At 42.9% G+C, this 17477-nt stretch overlaps 3 protein-coding genes across 5 annotated transcripts; 1 reads left to right on the forward strand and 2 right to left on the reverse strand.

The window, feature by feature from the left end:
- The first annotated feature begins 8 nt into the window (after nt 1-8).
- Nucleotides 9-8108, forward strand: LOC132979216 (ranBP-type and C3HC4-type zinc finger-containing protein 1-like). Of its 2 annotated transcripts, none has more exons than XM_061044817.1 (9): nt 9-297; nt 3804-3978; nt 5225-5317; nt 5428-5569; nt 5660-5750; nt 5829-6114; nt 6693-6796; nt 7052-7153; nt 7241-8108. In XM_061044817.1, the coding sequence occupies exons 1-9, from the start codon at nt 34-36 to the stop codon at nt 7289-7291; spliced, it is 1308 nt and encodes a 435-aa protein (XP_060900800.1). In that variant the 5' UTR covers nt 9-33; the 3' UTR covers nt 7292-8108. The 2 variants fall into 2 exon arrangements, with proteins under 2 accessions (XP_060900800.1, XP_060900801.1); XM_061044818.1 differs by having other exon boundaries at nt 7055-7153.
- Nucleotides 8109-9825: 1717 nt separating this feature from the next.
- Nucleotides 9826-15006, reverse strand: gpaa1 (glycosylphosphatidylinositol anchor attachment 1). Of its 2 annotated transcripts, XM_061044845.1 has the most exons (13): nt 14923-15006; nt 14311-14428; nt 14002-14181; nt 13669-13780; nt 13401-13548; nt 13210-13311; nt 12864-13060; nt 12573-12769; nt 12320-12473; nt 12066-12137; nt 11781-11977; nt 10934-11104; nt 9826-10848 (listed from the first exon to the last, which is right to left on the reverse strand). In XM_061044845.1, the coding sequence occupies exons 2-13, from the start codon at nt 14382-14384 to the stop codon at nt 10605-10607; spliced, it is 1848 nt and encodes a 615-aa protein (XP_060900828.1). In that variant the 5' UTR covers nt 14385-14428; nt 14923-15006; the 3' UTR covers nt 9826-10604. The 2 variants fall into 2 exon arrangements, with proteins under 2 accessions (XP_060900828.1, XP_060900827.1); XM_061044844.1 differs by lacking the exon at nt 14923-15006 and having other exon boundaries at nt 14311-14475.
- Nucleotides 15007-15655: 649 nt separating this feature from the next.
- exosc4 (exosome component 4) lies at nt 15656-17420 on the reverse strand. The gene is made up of 3 exons (XM_061044819.1): nt 17212-17420; nt 16244-16450; nt 15656-16145 (listed from the first exon to the last, which is right to left on the reverse strand). Exons 1-3 carry the CDS (start codon nt 17380-17382, stop codon nt 15786-15788), a joined length of 738 nt encoding a protein of 245 aa, XP_060900802.1. The 5' UTR covers nt 17383-17420; the 3' UTR covers nt 15656-15785.
- Between the last annotated feature and the right edge of the window lie 57 nt (nt 17421-17477).

The following is a 17477-nucleotide window of genomic DNA, read 5'->3' on the forward strand; positions in this document are numbered from 1 at the left end:
CGACACCTTCACCCCGCTCGTGGTGTCAGCGACATGGCACTCAGCTCCGGAGGCTGGGCTCCTCCAGCCCCGGTATCTGCCTCGTCCCAACAGACAGCATGCGGCGGGCTCACGCTTACGGCTTGCTGCAGCACTGTTTTAATGTCAGTCCGGGTCTCGGTGTGTCATTCCGGGATCCGGCCATTGTGCCTCCCCGGAGCCGGCAGCGAGGCTCTGCGGCTGCAGCTCAGCATGGACCCGAGCCGGGCCGGAGAGTTCCGATTGGCGCTGCGAGATACGAGCGGAAACCGCAGTGTGGTGAGATGTTACACACACACACACACACACACACACACACACACACCTGTGTGTTTAGAGGTGGTTTTGTCGTTAGCCACTTTGACATGGGTCCGAGTCGAACCAGTTTACTGTATAATATAACATGTTAAATACCCGTGCAGGCCTGTGCGGGCCATTTTATTGAAAGCTTTAAGAGTCAGCATGCAGCATCACATAATCCAGAATTCAACCAATGTAATTCAAGAATACGGATATGCAAAACCATCTGATAAAGTATTCTAAATTTCTTCTTTATTAGATATCAAACATAGTATGGTTCAGCAAAAGTAAAACTTTACTTTTCGATTTGCTTCACACTCAACTGTGTGTAACACCTGTGTAAGCATTTACACAGGAAACAGCCTACTTTGTTTTCTTGCGGTGAGATTTTTAGTTTCACTTTCAATTTCATTCTTACTGGAACCACTACAGAGTGAAATTTATAAGACACACTGGGGGGGGGGGGGGAATTCTTTTATAGTTTTGATCAGCAGTTAGACTGTCAGTAGTCTACTAACAAAGGAAGTTCAATATTTTAGTGTTGGGTTCGTCATACTGCTGTACCATCAAAGGTTTGTCTCTGGTCTTTAATCCAACCTTTCCAAACTCTGCTTCATAGGGCTCCCAGAAACTATAAGAAACTGACCTTACATGACCTTACCCGACAATAATTACAGTATGTAAAAATGTAGAACAGTTGTAAGTGTAACAGGAAGCGTTGGTATCCAACACATTCGCTTGCAGCCAATGCTCAAGAAGAACTAAGCGTATCTGCCTGCTGTAGCCCAGAAACTTTACCACAACTTAAGCGTGTATGGAGCTCCCACAAAGCTAAACATGGTTTGTTAAGCAGTAACAAGCTCAGGTCTTCACTCAGATCTTCACTTGATCACTGCTGAAGGTTTCTTGGTTGATGGGAGCATTAATAACAACCGTGTTTTGGTCTCTTAGAGGATCATTTCTTTTTGAATACATGTGCTTGTTGAACAACTTTAAAGGGCAAATCCGAATCAGAAATGCATGAACGTGCTTCTGTGCATTGCCTGCAGGTCAGGAAGAGGGCGGTAGGCATTGGGATGCTGCGTAAGTTAGACAGCATCCTGTCAGAATCCAGCTCCACTACAATCACTGGCCTTGCAGATGAGTTTGTTGAGTCTGTTCCCGTCAGCCGGCTGCCCTCAGCCCCCAACAGCAGACAGGACAGCACTGGCCACCATAGACTCCTAGAACATCCTCAGCATCGTGATACAAGTGTTAAAGGAACGGAGCCTTCTCAGGCCCTTCTTGTAGACGGCCTCTGTGTTCTTCACCCTGTCCAGTTTTTTATTTAAGTACTCCCCCAGGTACTCGTAGTTAGATGTGGGGGGAAAAACAATGTTTTGTAGATTTTAAATAGATTCCTAACTTCCAAAAATCGATTTTATTTTATTATAAAAATTCGTTTTTTTTTGGGGGGGGGGGGGGGGGGGGGGGGGGCAAATCAGCCACTCCCTGCTAAGTGCTAAGACTGCTAAGGCTCTTTAACTCAGTAGAATGCCAAATGGAGCAGCAGGAAATTCAGCCAGTCTCACAGATGACTGGAGTAGATCCTGAAGTATTTACTAGTTCAAAAATAGACTTTGAATCATTATGAATCGAAAATAGATTCCCAATCGAATCGTGATCCCAAGAATCGAAATCTGATCGAATCGTTAGACACCCAAAGGTTCCAAGCCCTACTTGTAGTCCTCCCCAATGTCCATACCCCCCCCCCCCCCCCCGGATGGAAACGCGGGTCGGTAGTGCCTTTGTCCGCCTCAAATCCACAACCAGTTCCTTCGTCTTTACCACGTTGAGCTGGAGATGGTTCTCCTCACACCATGTCACAAAGTCTCCCACCTGTGCTGATACATCCAACCACTGCCAAGTCATCAGAGAACGTCTGAAGATGGCAGGACTCTTGAGTGGTAGTTAAAGTCAGTGGTGAGGGTGAAGAGGAAGGGAGACAGGACCGTGCCCTGTGGGGCCCCAGTGTTGCTGACCGCTCTGTCTGACACACACGCTGTTGTACTATACTGTGGCCTGCCAGTCAGGTAGTCAACAATGCAGGACACGAGAGTAGTATAGTATGTACTCGCATACGGGTACAGCTCAAACAGATCAGTTCCCAGAAAGTCAGTCTGCATGTATTTAAATGATCTTTTTCAATCTATGGTTGTTTTGAGCAGAAATGTTGAACATGGACAAATGAAAGCTTTCGGTTTGTGGAATTTAACAACCAAACTGAACAGACTATTCTAGACTTTGGCAATTAAAAAGGAAGTATCTTTTCATATTTCCTGGCAATTTTGTGCAAAACACAATTCATTGAGAGATTCATTTGTAAATGATCAATTCATCAGCTGATCAGATATCCTGGGGTTGACCCTCCGTTGCACTTTGCCTTTTTCACCTCGTCCTAACTTCTCTCCCAAAATTTTTTCCTTTTGTTTGTCGAGTTCACTCACACACTGTGCAGTCTCCCGAAAAACCCGACACGCTCCGAATCGCCTTTTCATCTCTGTAGAATCTCAGTCAGACAGATTCTCCCCTGACGATGGAGAAGCTTCTTGATTTGCACGCTTTCCCTTTGATCCCCGCTTCTTTTTAGCTCGGCTGTCTGAGCTGGCAGACTCTTCTCACACAGTTTTAGATGAGTGTGTACTACACACACGCACACGCAGGCACACATACACAAACGCACTCACACACACACACACACACACACACACACACACACACACACACACACACACACACACACACACACACACACTATGGTAGGAGGCAAATCCCTGCACAACAGACTAAAGCACCCTAATGATTCTCTCAGTCACCACAGTGAATGTTTTTACAGCAGATTAAGTTTCAAATCTGTTTAGTAAAACTCTATTCTCAGTCTGAATGGAAATATTACTTTCTTGTCTCCATGTGTAAGACGTATTCATCAAATGTAAGAAAAGGGTTTGAGCAGTGTTGTACGATGATTTTGCAAAGGCTGAATGCTGCTTTATTGTCAAATCCCTGAATTGAATTTGGCTTCTCTACACTCCAACTAAGACAAACGATCAGTGGAGTTCTCAACAGGAAACTAAGTAAGACACATTTCAGGTTGAAATGTCAAACATCCACCTGGTCAGCCTCTCAATGTGACTCTTTAGATATCTTTTTTTAACCTTGTGATGCTGATACAACAAACCCATATTTGCCACTTTGAATGGTCACTTTTCACAGAGTTCTTCCATTTCAAAAAGGTAATAATAGTAAGTTAGTTAGCTGAATATTCAGTAAAGAAATTAGTTTTTGCACTCTTGTGATACTTGCAAATATAGACTCAAACTGTGCATGTTTTAGGTTTCAGATCATTCAAACTGAAAATTCTATATTTTTCTTAAATTTTTCTTTTAGTAGTTTTCTTGAGCCATGCCCTTTAATACTGACTAGCTTTTTTAAATGTTCACCTTCAGTTCATTGCAGAGTTTGACCTGCGCCTGGTGCAGTATGAGGTCAAATCTTCGCGCTGCCATGAGATGCGTCTTGCTGCTCCGCCCCACGACTGCATCCGCTTCAACTTCCGCTGCGACCGTGAAGCCGAGGAGTGGGCCACGGTGGTGATGTCGTCACTAAGAGAGGCACACAGAGGTCAGTTTAACCGCTGTTGTATTTAGTCCCTGAACCTGCCTTTCCACCTGTCTCTGTGTTTTCTGGTCCGAGGGATGAGATAAACATTAGATGATGTCACATATTAAATGCCACATATCCTTTCCCACCAGTTTAAAGTGTCAGAGCTCCTCAAAACATGTCTGTGAAGTTTCTTGTCAAAAATCCACTCTGATCCTGTATTTGATCATGTCTATAAACCCCCCTATCTCAGCCCTGCTCAGAACAGGCTGTTTCTGTGTCTGTAGCTTTAAATGCAAATGAGCTGTGGCTGACCACGCCCCTCTGGAAGGGGGTGTGGCTTGGGCTTTCTTGCACCATGCCCAAATGTTTACAACGAGAAGGCAGACTCCAAGACCCAACTGCTGGAGTGTCACCCACCTGGGGGAGGGGTTACTACCCTTTGTGATGTCATGGAGGGAACAATTTAAAATAGGGTATGCGTATATACTCAATATTTTTGGATAAAATCAGACAAACTAAACTCCACATCTGTAGATTTTAATATTTTTGTTTCTCAGTTGTGTCGCTGAGATTTAAATGACAGTGTCTGCAAATCTGCGTCCACCAAAAATGTTTTCATTTTATCTGTAGGGTTTATTCTTTTTGCAACTGGTTTGTTTCTCCTTAATAGTGTAACCATCAGATAGACACGTGTCCCTATCTGTCTCTGTGCTATTTGTCATGATGTGAAAATCAATTGAACAACATAGAATAGCAACACAGCATGACATGGAGGATAAAGAAAGTGTTTGAACATTTACAACAAGTAAGGCTTTAGAGGACTGAGTCAAGTCCTCACAGTCAAAATTACTCGACCAGAAGAATAGTACCTGAAGAAGTTTCTGCTTTTCATTTCTGTCTGTTTGAGTTAAAACACAGTTGATGCAGCTTCTGTAAAACGACATGACATTTAGACTCAATTTAGGGCTAAAACAAGTTACTAAGGGGGCTGCTTGGAGGATGTGAAGTCTCCTTTAGCGTGCCATAGTTGCTACAAGAATCTTTGTATGTAGATTATTTGTTGCAAGCTGAATTATACATATTATGATGTACTTTGACAGTTTGATTGTTATTTGTGTGAATTAAATGCACACGGGGAGATACTAGAAGCGTGTCAGTGAAATGAAAACACTTCTGTTACCACAGCGTTCTATTAAATTGTGTTGCTGACAATCACACCCTTGGAGCACTTTTGCAACAAAGTTCTTCTCCTCTCCTCTGACAGTCGCAAATATCAACACATGTGAATCCGACAGCAGACACATCAGCACGGCAGCCGCTACAGAGCAGTGGAGCTCCGCCTCGCTGCCGCTCACTGGTGTGTATCTCTGTTTACTGCCATTTGGTTCTCCCCTCTCCCTGTTCAGGACGTGCTCTAAAAATGTCATCTTTTGACTGCTGGCTCTTTTTTTTTTTTTTTTTTTTTAGAGGAGTTGTGCTTGGAACTCGCCAGGGCGATCGAAGCAGGGGACACTCAGGCGGCTTCACAGCACGCCGCCGCACTGGCCCGACAGAAAGCAGCGCTGACGATTCAACTGTCTGAGAAGAACTACGCCGACGGAGAGATCAGGTGAGAGATGATGAGGACTCCCTCAAAGTTCCTGTGACTGATTCAAAGTACATTCAAAGTGTACCTTACTGTGTTGTACCTGTGTTACAGATTGTCCGTCGTCGTGGAGGATGTTTCGTCTTCCTGTTGTGTCACAGTTAAAGTCTTTCCTTACATGACGGTGGCTGCACTCAAGCAACAGGTTAGAAAATGATCATTATTAAGAGGCTGCAGTGGCTGTTCTTTTGGCTGGCTGACTCCCTCCGCTCTCGTTCTGCAGGTGTTCCTCGAGTACGGTTTCCATCCTCGCGTGCAGCGTTGGGTGATTGGTCAGTGTTTGTGCACCGAGCCGAGGTCACTGGCCTCCTACGGGGTGCAGAAGGACGGCGACACGGCGTACCTCTACCTGATCTCTGCCCGACAGGCCCGCATTACCCGCCAGCTGTTCCAGCAGGACCTGGAGAGCGCCCTCCTCGCCCCACCCCTCCCACCAGGCAACGGTCCCACCTCCCAAGACTGGAGGGGCTACAGCACCCTGCCCTCTAGGCTTACCCACAACAAGCAGGGTGAGCATCTTAAATGTGGCAGTTGTGTCGCAGGTTTTTTTCTTCTGTAATCTTAAACTGATGATGTTAAAGTGCTGCCTCGCTTATGAAAAGTGGAGGAATGAGTGACAGTAACTGCCTGGTGTGTGGCCCTCACACTTCAGTCAGTTCATAATAGTTATGAATGTGTGAACTTAAATAGGCCTTAAATAGATAAAATCCCCAAAGTGTAAGAAATATGCTCTTACAGTGCACTAGACTATATGTTTTTCTTTCCTGTGATTTATACATCTTTTAGTAAACACAAAGGACTTAATCAATGAGGTTTATTTTTTATGATTTATATTATTTTCTGACTTTTTGTAAAAACATTTATTTAAAAAAATCTGTAAAACTTGCATTCCTCCTCTACGTCGTTTATCCCTGCACACACTTGGCCTTCTAGTCATTGATCTGCAGCAAATTGTGTGTGTTCAAGAGCAGCAGAAATCCCAGAAGAGACTTTACAAATACTTCCAGACTAATTGTAAATACTACATTTAAGTTGAAGAATGCATGACTTCATGAACTTTTGTATTTTTTGTTTTGTGTAACTTCAGGCAGCACGAGTGGTGGAAACGAGAGGACGGGTGACATCATAGATGTTCTGGACATTGAGAATCTGCAGCTGAATGATCCCACAAACAAAGCCAGTAAAACACAGGTATGTTAGAACTCTAAGGTGTTGGTCAAATAAAAAAAAAAAACAATGTACACAATGAAGATCCACTTTGTTTCTAAATCTTTAAATGTTTGTGATCATTTTAGAAGTATAACTTGTGAATCTCTTAAAAGTTTCTGTGAACACATCACACACAGCTAATAGAAGGCTTCATAGAGATAAAAAAAAATGTTTCTGAATGTTGCCTGTCTTTGAAATATAAGTTTCAAAATAGTTTCACTACTTGTTCCCTCTCAGCAGACAGAGTGGGCTTGTCCCTCATGCACTTTCATCAACAAGCCGTCACGTCCCGGCTGCGAAATCTGCGCCACAGCCAGACCTGACACACACATCCATCAGGTACTACATAATACCACAAGTCAGTCAATACTCCTCAGGTCCATTCCCTTTAGTGAAAACCTCTTTATGTCTTATGTTCCCTCACAGGAGAAAGGGAGGAGGGAGGACCGAGGGGAGTCTGGATTAAGCAGCAGCTGACTGCCCATCATCGCTGTCCTCTTGACATGTCTCATCTCACTCACTTACACACGCACATACTCACAAATACACACACAGGGAAGATGCTAAATCTGCCTCTTACATGTTGACAAATACTCACATAAAGCCTGTCGAGTGCACTGAGAGTCCTCTGACAGCTGTCTGGCTGCTGACGACCGGAGCGTTTGAAGCACTGTAGCATGACGCAGAGCTGCACTGGCCGAGGATCAGACCGCAAACTGCAGACAGAGAGCGTCACATCTCTATGGACATGACCATGACATACTTTTGGACTGACCTCTTTGTTATTTATTTTACAGGGCGTGTGTGTGTGTTTGTGTGTGTGCTGAGAACGACACAGACGGCCTGATATTTATTTTAGGGGAGACAGACGTGATGTAAGTTCTGAAACTTTTTGATTGGGAAAAAAAAAAAAAAAAAAGAGGGACTTTCAGTTTGTGTAACTGTGAAGTGAAAGAAAAGGTGAAGCCTTGTGCAATACCCTGCTCCCTGCGTGTGTGTGTGTGTGTGTGTCCGTGCGTCATCTGTTGGTGCCAAAGTCATGTCAGAAGCTCTGGCTGAGAAGAGACGAGTTGTCACGTTTACAGGGTTGTCAAGTGCTTTTATTTTTTTATATCATTGTATTAAGTGTTTTATTTTTAACAAGATGCATTGAGTAATTGATGTACATTTTAGCAGTTGATCTAATTTGACTCAGTTTCCTCTCAGCTGTGACAGCAAAGGAATGACCTGTTTTCAGTACATACGACTGTAAAAAAGATGCATTAGCTGAATAAACATAATGGAACTTAACAAATCCAGTCTCTGGGTGTTTTTCTGGGATACACAGGGAGGAAAAAAATGATTTTAATATTCCTGGTTTTAAGCCGGCAGCTTTAAAAAGCCCCTCACCTCTTGACCTCTGGAGTGTAGTATCCACACTGACAAAAGCACTGCATCAGGAAGTTAAATGATTTCAGGTTATTGTGCAAAGATGGACCAACTTAAGATAAATATGAATGGTCAATAGATGTACTCAACTCCTTTGCAGATGTAACAAACAGAAAACCAGTTTCATAGCAGGTTAAATGAAGCCTTTCCTGAAAAACATTGTTGCTTGCACATCAGTATGAAAAAAAAAAAAAAAAAAAAAGGTTGGTATTTGTAAAACGTGACTCGACGTAAATTTCAAACATGATTTTTACTCTGAAATCCTTGGTACGTCATTTCTGTGTATAACACCGTTTCCAAATCAGTTGGGATGTTGTATCAAATGTAAATAAAAACACATAAGGAATATTTGTATTACATTTAAAACCCTGGTTAAAGATAGAACAGAGCAGATGTCAAATCTTGGAATTTAGAAATGTGTTTCTTGGGAAATAAAAGGTACATTTTAAATTTGATGCCAAAAAGTTGAGACAGTGGAAACAAAAGAACTGAAAAAGTTGTGAAATGATTGAAAAAAAGATTAAACATTGAACTGTTAATGAAGTAAACTGTTATAGGTTAACATGATTTAGTTTTAAAAAGAACATCCCAGAGAGGCTGAGTCTTCAGAAAGTAAATATGGACAGGGGTTCACCCCTCTGTGAAAGACTGTGCTGGCATAATCCTCTACAGTTCATAATATCATGAAAGGATTGAAAGAAATCTATGTATGCAGGGGACAAGGATTTAAAAACTATTTTGGAATGCTGTGATCTTGGGACCCTCCAGATGGCGCCACATAAAAGAAAACAGACATGATTCTGTAGTGGATCTCATCAGGAACACTTCCAAAAAAACAAACCGGTCTCCTGAAGAGGAGAAGGACCATCTGGTTTGATATCAGTGCACAGCTCAAAGGTCAGCATCAGTGATGGTGCATTAGTGCACATGGCAAAGGTAACAATGATATTTTGAAGCACTGTTAACACTGAACCCTGTATACAGGTGTGGATAAACATACACTGCCTAACAGACAATATTATTTTTTCTGGAAAGGCATTTGTTATTTTAGTAAGACAAAGACAAACCTCATTCTGCATGTATAACAACAGCAGGGCGAGTTTGGATGCTAAACTGGCCTTCTTGCAGTCTGACTTGTCACCCATTGAAATGTTTGCTGCATTATAAAGAGTCAAATGTTTCAAAGTTGACCCTGGACTGTGGAGCAGCTCAAATCTCACATACGTGATTAAAATGTCAAAATGATAGAAACGTGTCTCACCAGGTTCCTGAACACGTCAGAGTGTTGTTAAAAGAAGAGGTGGTAGACATTAACCCGTCCCAACTTTTTTGAAACGTGTTCTCTGCATCATATTAATTACATTTTCCAAACACAATGACATTTCTCAGTTTCGACATCTGATCACTTTTCAATATATGGGACGTGAATATTTAGTAAATCATCAGTGTTTTTATATACATCTGACACAACATTCCTCACTTTGATTGGAAACACGGTTGAACCATGCCCTCATGTGAAGATCATGAATGGAGCAACATTTTTTTTTGAAGTTTTACTCTCAAGGACAACACATAGGAGGCACTCTCGTTTGACTTTTTATTTTGGCATTTATAAATATGAAGTGAACACATGTCAAAGAAAGTTATCAAAACAAGTATAAAAATATGAACGGTAGTGATGGCTTGTTCAAAAGGTGCAGTTTTACAGACACAACTGCAGACGACGAAACAAAGCAGAGAGTTTCATCCATTCAGCAGCCATGTCATCCATCACCATCCAAAGACAAACAAAAAGATGAGAAATAAACTAAACAGTGCAGTCATGTTCTTCATGTACCACAAAGACATTCATAAATAAATCCTTGAATCAAAAGCAACCCAACCTTTATATTAATATTTACTTATAAAACATCCCTCGTATTCTTAACTGTTTGGAAGTGAGATCTGGAGTACAAAACTATGGAAGCAGAGAACTGCTGTTTGCCTTCAACTCAAGATCATGAGTTAATTCGTTTTTTTTTTTATCTTGATATAACAAGATAATCAACCCATTATATAGAAGCAATTTTTGTCATTTTTGTCAAATGCAAGCATGGTCATTCTTCGCTTCCGCACATATTGTCCGTTCTGCTTAGTGTGTCAGGAACCAGAATTTTCCCAATGTTTTGAGATGAACTGAAACAAAATGTCTAAAATAAGGGAGTCACGGCATTCCTTCCAGGACAACTACATGTATTCTTGTTATTGTCCAACATCTCCAGTAGATTTAACTTGTCTGTCATTCACATTTCTCCAAGACAAACCAGAGGGTTTTTTTTTTTTCTTCCGATGAAAGCCTTCAGTAGTCCTGTGTAACTGACATTTACTTCCAGAAGAGAATGTTCCAGAAAAGCAGCCAGCAGGGATAGACCAGCAGGGCTATGAGAGGGTAAACCAGAGAGCCGTACAGCACGTGGTCTAAGATGCCCTGAGAGATGACTGACAGGTAGAGCACCCATCCGTCCTGGAAGCTGACGGGCACCTCCACCAGCTCTTGGTAGAAAAAGACGCAGAAGAGGAGCGTGCAGGCCGGGCTGAGGACGACCAGAATGAAGGCAGAAAGGACCCTAAGGCAAGAAGAAGAAGAGTGAGGTTTTGATTTCCTGTGTCAATCACGTGGCTACAATGTGTGTGTGTGTGCAGGTGTCTTACTTTGGTACGTCGGGTGTGATGAAGGCAGCTATGGGCACCAGGTTGAGCGCCAGGATGAAGCCGAGGGAGAAGTTGATGAGGGCGGTGCATCCCAGCAGAACGGCAAGGTACAACACAGCGACCAGCTTGAGGATTTTCCAGCCCTGCTCCGTCCCCTCACCTGACAAGAGCCTTCGACAAACAGCAAGAAATTCTCATTCTCCTGCATCACAGTGCTTCCAAGGTGGAACACGGTACTAGCTTTGCTCTTGGTCTCTACTAAAAGCTATCCAGCTAGTTATTAAAAAAAAACAACAGGATGAAGTCGGGGTGGTAAAGTCTATGAGCTTGTAACACGATGATAGAACATTTTCTAATACTATTGTTTTCCAGCAGCTTTCACAAACCTGTGAAAAAACCTCTATAGAAGAAGTCCAAGTTTGTAAGTATTAAATTAACATTTGTGGTAAGAATTTATTTTTTAATATAATGTGCGCACAAGTGATATGAAATAATTAAGGATTTAGGGGGCTGAAAGTCATACTTGATGTGACTGTGTACGAGAACTTCACTGTCAGACAAAGTGTGGGAACTTGAGGAGTCCTCTGCTTTCATTCTGTTCACAAAAGCTTGTGTTGTTTCAGATTCATTGTTCAATCTCAATGTTACTATAGTTAGTGCGTTCATCTTCGGACGATATAATCTCTGAGAAAAGTCACAAACAAATTGGATAAAATAGTAAATGAATTACACTCTTCTTAGAGAGTCAGCTGAAATTTCAAATCACTAGATAGTGAATATGATTCAATAACAAGAACAAAAAAAACACAAATGTTAAAACACAAATGTTGCAGGAGTAAGAAGCTACCTGTGTGTGTTGTGTGGCAACGCGAGTCCTGCAGTGTACACAGCAATAGCGGTCAGGACCACAGCCTCGGTCTCTGACACCGGGAAGTGTTCCACAGCCATGTCCTGAAAGCGGATGGGCAGCGCGTACAGAGCTACACCTGTCAGATGGCTGATCACCAGAGGAGTCAACACCGACAGCACACCTGGATTGGACATCTGGGAGGAAGACGATTAAGTAAGAGGGGTGATTTAATAGACTCAAGATAAGTGAATTGTCCTGCTTGTCTAAATGTGTGAGTTTTACCTGCTCAGTGTCAGCGATCCCATCTTCTGTTCTTTGTGGAGGAGTCGAAAACTGCACCCACAGATCTAAGGCCTGTGTCACAGTCAAGGGCAAGCCCGATCAATTACATGGTTATAAGCCCCCCTGCAAACATTTAATCCATCACCTGGGCTGCAAACAGGGAACATTTGCATACATTCTGAGAATCATTTGCGTATAAACATCTACATTTTAGATTTAATCCAACTGAAAATAAAACCATTTCCAAAGGATACACGAAGCAGCAGAATAACAGCGAGCAGGCCGAAAGCTGGCATATAGTAACCGATGGAGACAAAGTGAGAGAGGGACGGCATAAGGTAGAAGAAGTAGGACTGGTGCAAGCGCTCCAAGAGGTTATTCAGCTTACGATACATTCCTTCCAGGAGCCTAGACAAAACAAAATCAGCATTTTAGTGTCTCTTTACGAGGGTCAGAAATGGAAAAAAAAAAAAAAAAAAAAGCACCTGAAATATTTGATTTAAATACCTTCCAATGGTGGTGGCGTCAGTTTTGTACTGACGGAAGCTGTTGACGCCCTTGATGGTGGCGGCCTCGATGTGGTATCGCAGGAAGAGGCCATGATCCCCCCAAGGCCGCCCACTGGCCTGCTTCATCACCATCAACATCATCGTCTGCACTGAATGACTGTAGCCCGAAATGCTGTCCCAGTCATTCCTCTGCAGCTGTAGAAACATACACAGAGAAAAGTTTCATTAAAACTTAAACCTGGACCTTGAAAGCCTCGGGATTTGGAGCGATCTCATTACGAGTTTTCACCTTGCCCTGGATGGTGCAGAGGACCCCTATCTTCTGGCAGAAGGCATAAAAGAGATTGGCTAAATCAAGGTTGGGAAGCTGGCCGTTTAGTCCTTCCAGTACCAGGTCCAAGCTGGTGATGACATCGCTGCTGAGCTCAAGGGACAGAGCTGCCTGAATTGAACCACCCCGGCCTTGAAGTGGGGACCAATCCATACCTGGATTCACCATCACAGAAGACAACCCGACTGAAGAATTTAGGAGTTTTGCATAAACTGTGCAGACTACTAAGATTTGAACAAAAATTACAAGATCTTCAAGGATTTTTGTTGATGTGTTTTAAAACCTGCTGAATGCTGGTTCTTACCTGTAGTATTGGTGTGGTGGTAAGCTTCCAGCCAGGCTTGCATACCAATCAGATCATGCTCATTAACAAGGAAGATGATGTCCTTGGCCCAGTAAACCTGATCTGTTCAGGGACACACACACACAGCGGCCATTATAACATGTAAAACATTTCATTTCAGGGTGGAGAAAGTTTTTGTATCCTCTACTCACTCCTGAAGTATTGTGCCAGGCCCAGTAGCAGCCCCACTGCCTGGTTGTTGTTATCGCCTGGGGTGCACGGGGCACTGAGTACCAGGGCTTCAGTCCGTGGAGCTCTGGGGGCCCGAAGGATCCCGTATACATTTGTGCCTTTTACCATCTAAGGAAAAGGAGGAGTAAGACAAAGATCAGCAAAGGGAATATGGGTTCAAATATTTTCCAGTTCAAACCAGCCAGTCTCTAATCCAACAAATTGCTAATTATTCAACCACAAACGTACATATCGCTCTTTGTTTTCATCAGGGAAGGGCAGAGTGCGAGAGAAACGCTGGGTAAACACCTCCAGGCCTCGATCCTTCATGGTCTTCACCAGCCAATCCACTGGCATTCCACTGCAGAGAAAAAGTGGTTGCATTAAACTTGCTAAAAAAAGGGACAAATATTAAGAAAGAGAGCTAGAAAACGTTAAAATAATGTGTATCAAGACTCAGTACAAAACCCCTCAACGCCCTTGAACAACATTTATCATTAACAAACGATGTGATTGTAAACAGATTTTTTTTTTTTTTTATTAATGCTGTATCTCTTTTCTTCCTAGCGTTGCACTGCTCACCCTGCTTTCTTCTTATGAGCGGAGAACTCTCTGCCCGTGGCCAGCGCCCTCTCCCCTGACGGAAAGCGCTCCTCCACCATGGTCGAGCCCATGGCGTTCTCTGACATGTACGTCCGCAGGGTGAACGGCTCAAAGGCCAAACCCATGAACCAGGCCACACCCGCCATGTAGCAGACCACACTGAGACAAAGGAATGGAAATAATGACAAGTGATGTTGTACATTTTGGTGCTGCAATAAATTAAGGGGGGGGGGGGAGACAGTATTTATCACAGTTTGATATTTAAACTTTCCGTGACTGAAAACTCACCAGATTGGGGCATTGAGTCGAGTTAGCAGGCTGGTCAAAGCCCGTCTTCTGTTTGGATCAGACAGCAGTCCCATGTTGTGGTCAGTTATAACAGTATAACGCCTGGATACACTGGATCCTGAAGGCAACACACACACACACACACACACACACACACACACACACACACACACACACACACACACACACACACACACACACACACACACACACACACACACACACACACACACACACACACACACACACACACACACACACACACACACACACACACACACACACACACACACACACACACACACACAGTTCTTTGTAATATCAAACATTAAATATAACTGAGGGGAGGAACCACAAGATAGCTTATGATTTTGTCTACATATGAAAACATTGTATGGATGTTTCAGCTCACAGACTTGAGGATCGTGTTTTCTGTAACCCTTTGTCACTTCATATGTTGACAGATGTGGTTAGCTGGCTGCTAGCCGCCTCGCTTGCTCAGCGAGATGGTAAAATGTTATAGACCGTCGTTCTCTGTTAAATCTGATGCATGATGTCATAACTACGCAGTGAATCCTCAAATATTTCTACTTAAAATGATTTAAAACATACCTCTTCCCAGTGTTCAGCGGCTCACATCCACCTGCAGAGGTGGGGCTTGTTCACAGCAGCCGCTGTTAAACCTATTTCCTTGTTCCTGCGGGAACGTTAACGCGGCGGATCGACTTCCGGTCAGAAAGCAAATAAAAAATAAAAGTGAGATTAAAAACAGCACAAAAAGGAAATGTAAAAATTACAAGTAATAATAATAATAATAATAATGGGGAAAATTAAACTTACATTTTTTAAGGATTTTACATATATTATGGTAATATCAGTTTTATAATATTTAGACTATGGTTGTATCCAAATATAAGCTCTTAATGTGTTGCAATTTCTCATCTGCTCTTAATTGCCATAAACCATTAGGTATTGAACTTTAAAAAAGCAAACTCCAAGACTTAATAGAAGCTGTTTCTCACACAATTTATACAGACATAAGGTCTGAAGTAATGTATATCCCTGTGCCCTTGCCCTGCTGGGATTGGCTCCAGCCCCGGCGACTCCAAACGGGAAAAGCGGTATAGATAATGGATGAATGGAGGGTATAACATCCGTTTTATTACCATTTACAAACAATAGTGAATTACACACATATTTACATCTTTGCATCTTTGGTTTCAGTGCATTTTTTAATGTTGCAATCCTTTAGTTTGCATGAAGATTTAGGACAGAAACTTGAAATACTTATATAAATTGTTCACAATCACACAATTATCACAAAAATAAAGCAGAGTTGAAATACTTATTGTTTTACAGTCTTTATTTTTTTTTTACAAAATAAAACAACCTTAATGAATACAAATTTTACAATCGTCCCTCCTGAATCAGTCCAATAGCTGTTTCAGGTCTGACGTCCGCTCGTCCTCCCAGCATCACTCTCCTGACAGCACAGAAACTTCTTGGAGATGTTGTCGCACCACTTCATCCAGCACCTTGCTCACACCTTTACAAGCTGTCATGGCAGCTTCAATCAGAGTCTCTAAGTGATCCTGATGCAGCCTGGCGTCCATCTGCAGCAGAGCGATCTGTCCGCCTCGGGGAAGCAACGCTAAAGCCAGAGAGCTCATGCCTCCACTTTCCTCTGCGTGACAAAGGTCAGCAAGCGGCGTCTCATCCACGAACCCGACCGTACAGGCGCACACATAGTCGCGCATGGGGATGCCGGCGTCGATCACAGCCAGGGTGGCAGCATTCACACACACGCTGTAGTTGCCTCCATCTGACTGCAAAATCTGTTTGGAGAGACATTTCGTAAATTAGCTTCTTTTTTTTCTCTCCCCAAAATGGTAACTCTAACACCCCACCCCACCTCTCAGTGTCCAATATTAACCTTGACATAGATGTCGATCTGAGAGCGCGGGTAGAGCTGGGTCATCACTGCAGCCTCAAAGGTTTGCTTCAGGTGGAGGCTCATTTCAGTAGACTTGCGGTCTCCGTGCGGCCGTCTCTTCCTCTCTGCTGTGCTGAAGGTGGCCATGCTGTACTGACAGTTGATGATCGCTCGATCGTGGCGAGTCCGGCTGCGTGAACCTCGCATCTATGGGACAACAAGCACTTTATCTCCAAAAGTCTAATGTGTCAATCAACCTTTACTTGATTTTCCTAATAGAAGTGCAGGGCCAGACCGATACTGCAATATCTAATGTGATCTGATGAAAGAGCGCAGCAATAACTATACAAATGTATATCGTGTGAAAAAGGAGCGTTCAGTCTTTTTGCTAAGATTGCAGTTGGCAATTTAGGGGAGAACATTGTTGAAATGTGCACTGACACACATTTCAACACATGTCAGTGCAACATGAATTCAATATAACTCTGAAGAAGTTGAATATAGTTAGATAGTAATTAGCAGTTACAAGTGTCAAATAGCAGATTCAGGGCTTTTATCCTGCTGCATCTGTGGCCTAGAAATGTAAACAAACATGAAAAAACAACAACTTTGAAAGCATTTATATACGTGAGATTTAGATTCAATTTCGACTTGATTTATCTGTTGTGGGAGTATTTTCACTTTAATTGACCTTCACTCTCAATCTGATTAACCCTTAAATAGATCCAATGATGCAAAATAATGTTGTTTTTTTAGTGTTCAGAACATACACTGGACCATCCAAGTCAAAGACACTCTGCATGTCTGTTCTCTCTGGATTAACAGGGATACACAAGATAAAAACAAATCATTACAAAATATGTGTATATTCTAAGCTAATGAAGACTTTCTTACTCTTAAATATTTAAACATGGTTGCTGCTGGTAAGTCATGCTTGTCTTCCCGCACCCTTCATCCCTGTTACTTACTTCATGTGGACCGTACACCACAGCCAGCGCTTTGGTGTTTCCCTGCTCTAAGTACGCGGAGCCGTCAGCCTGAGCGAACACTCCCATACGGGCCTGAAACTTCCGCAGCTCGGTGGCTTTTCTTCCGTCTAAACGGTATCCCTGATCGGACAGCAACTCCATGCCCGCCATGTTTCCGCAAACTCACAACGATGAGATGAACGGCAAGTCGGCAACGGAGCGCCCCACGTGTCTTCCGCTGCACTACATTTCCCAGCAAGTCGTTC

This window comes from Labrus mixtus, chromosome 8, assembly GCF_963584025.1.
Source record: "Labrus mixtus chromosome 8, fLabMix1.1, whole genome shotgun sequence".
In the NCBI taxonomy this organism is placed as follows: domain Eukaryota; kingdom Metazoa; phylum Chordata; class Actinopteri; order Labriformes; family Labridae; genus Labrus; species Labrus mixtus.

Excerpts from the sequence above, each read along its gene's own strand:
- gpaa1 (XM_061044845.1), bottom strand. The coding sequence starts at position 14,384 with ATGGGACTGCTGTCTGATCCAAACAGAAGACGGGCTTTGACCAGCCTG. Across the intron at positions 13,549-13,668 it reads ATGAAAACAAAGAGCGATAT|ATGGTAAAAGGCACAAATGT; the intron begins GTACGTTTGTGG and ends CCTTTTCCTTAG. Across the intron at positions 11,978-12,065 it reads GGATCGCTGACACTGAGCAG|ATGTCCAATCCAGGTGTGCT; the intron begins GTAAAACTCACA and ends TCTTCCTCCCAG.
- LOC132979216 (XM_061044817.1), top strand. The coding sequence starts at position 34 with ATGGCACTCAGCTCCGGAGGCTGGGCTCCTCCAGCCCCGGTATCTGCC. Across the intron at positions 6,797-7,051 it reads ACAAAGCCAGTAAAACACAG|CAGACAGAGTGGGCTTGTCC; the intron begins GTATGTTAGAAC and ends GTTCCCTCTCAG. Across the intron at positions 7,154-7,240 it reads CTGACACACACATCCATCAG|GAGAAAGGGAGGAGGGAGGA; the intron begins GTACTACATAAT and ends GTTCCCTCACAG.
- exosc4 (XM_061044819.1), bottom strand. The coding sequence starts at position 17,382 with ATGGCGGGCATGGAGTTGCTGTCCGATCAGGGATACCGTTTAGACGGA. Across the intron at positions 16,451-17,211 it reads TGGTGTACGGTCCACATGAA|ATGCGAGGTTCACGCAGCCG; the intron begins GTAAGTAACAGG and ends GTTGTCCCATAG. Across the intron at positions 16,146-16,243 it reads AGATCGACATCTATGTCAAG|ATTTTGCAGTCAGATGGAGG; the intron begins GTTAATATTGGA and ends CTCTCCAAACAG.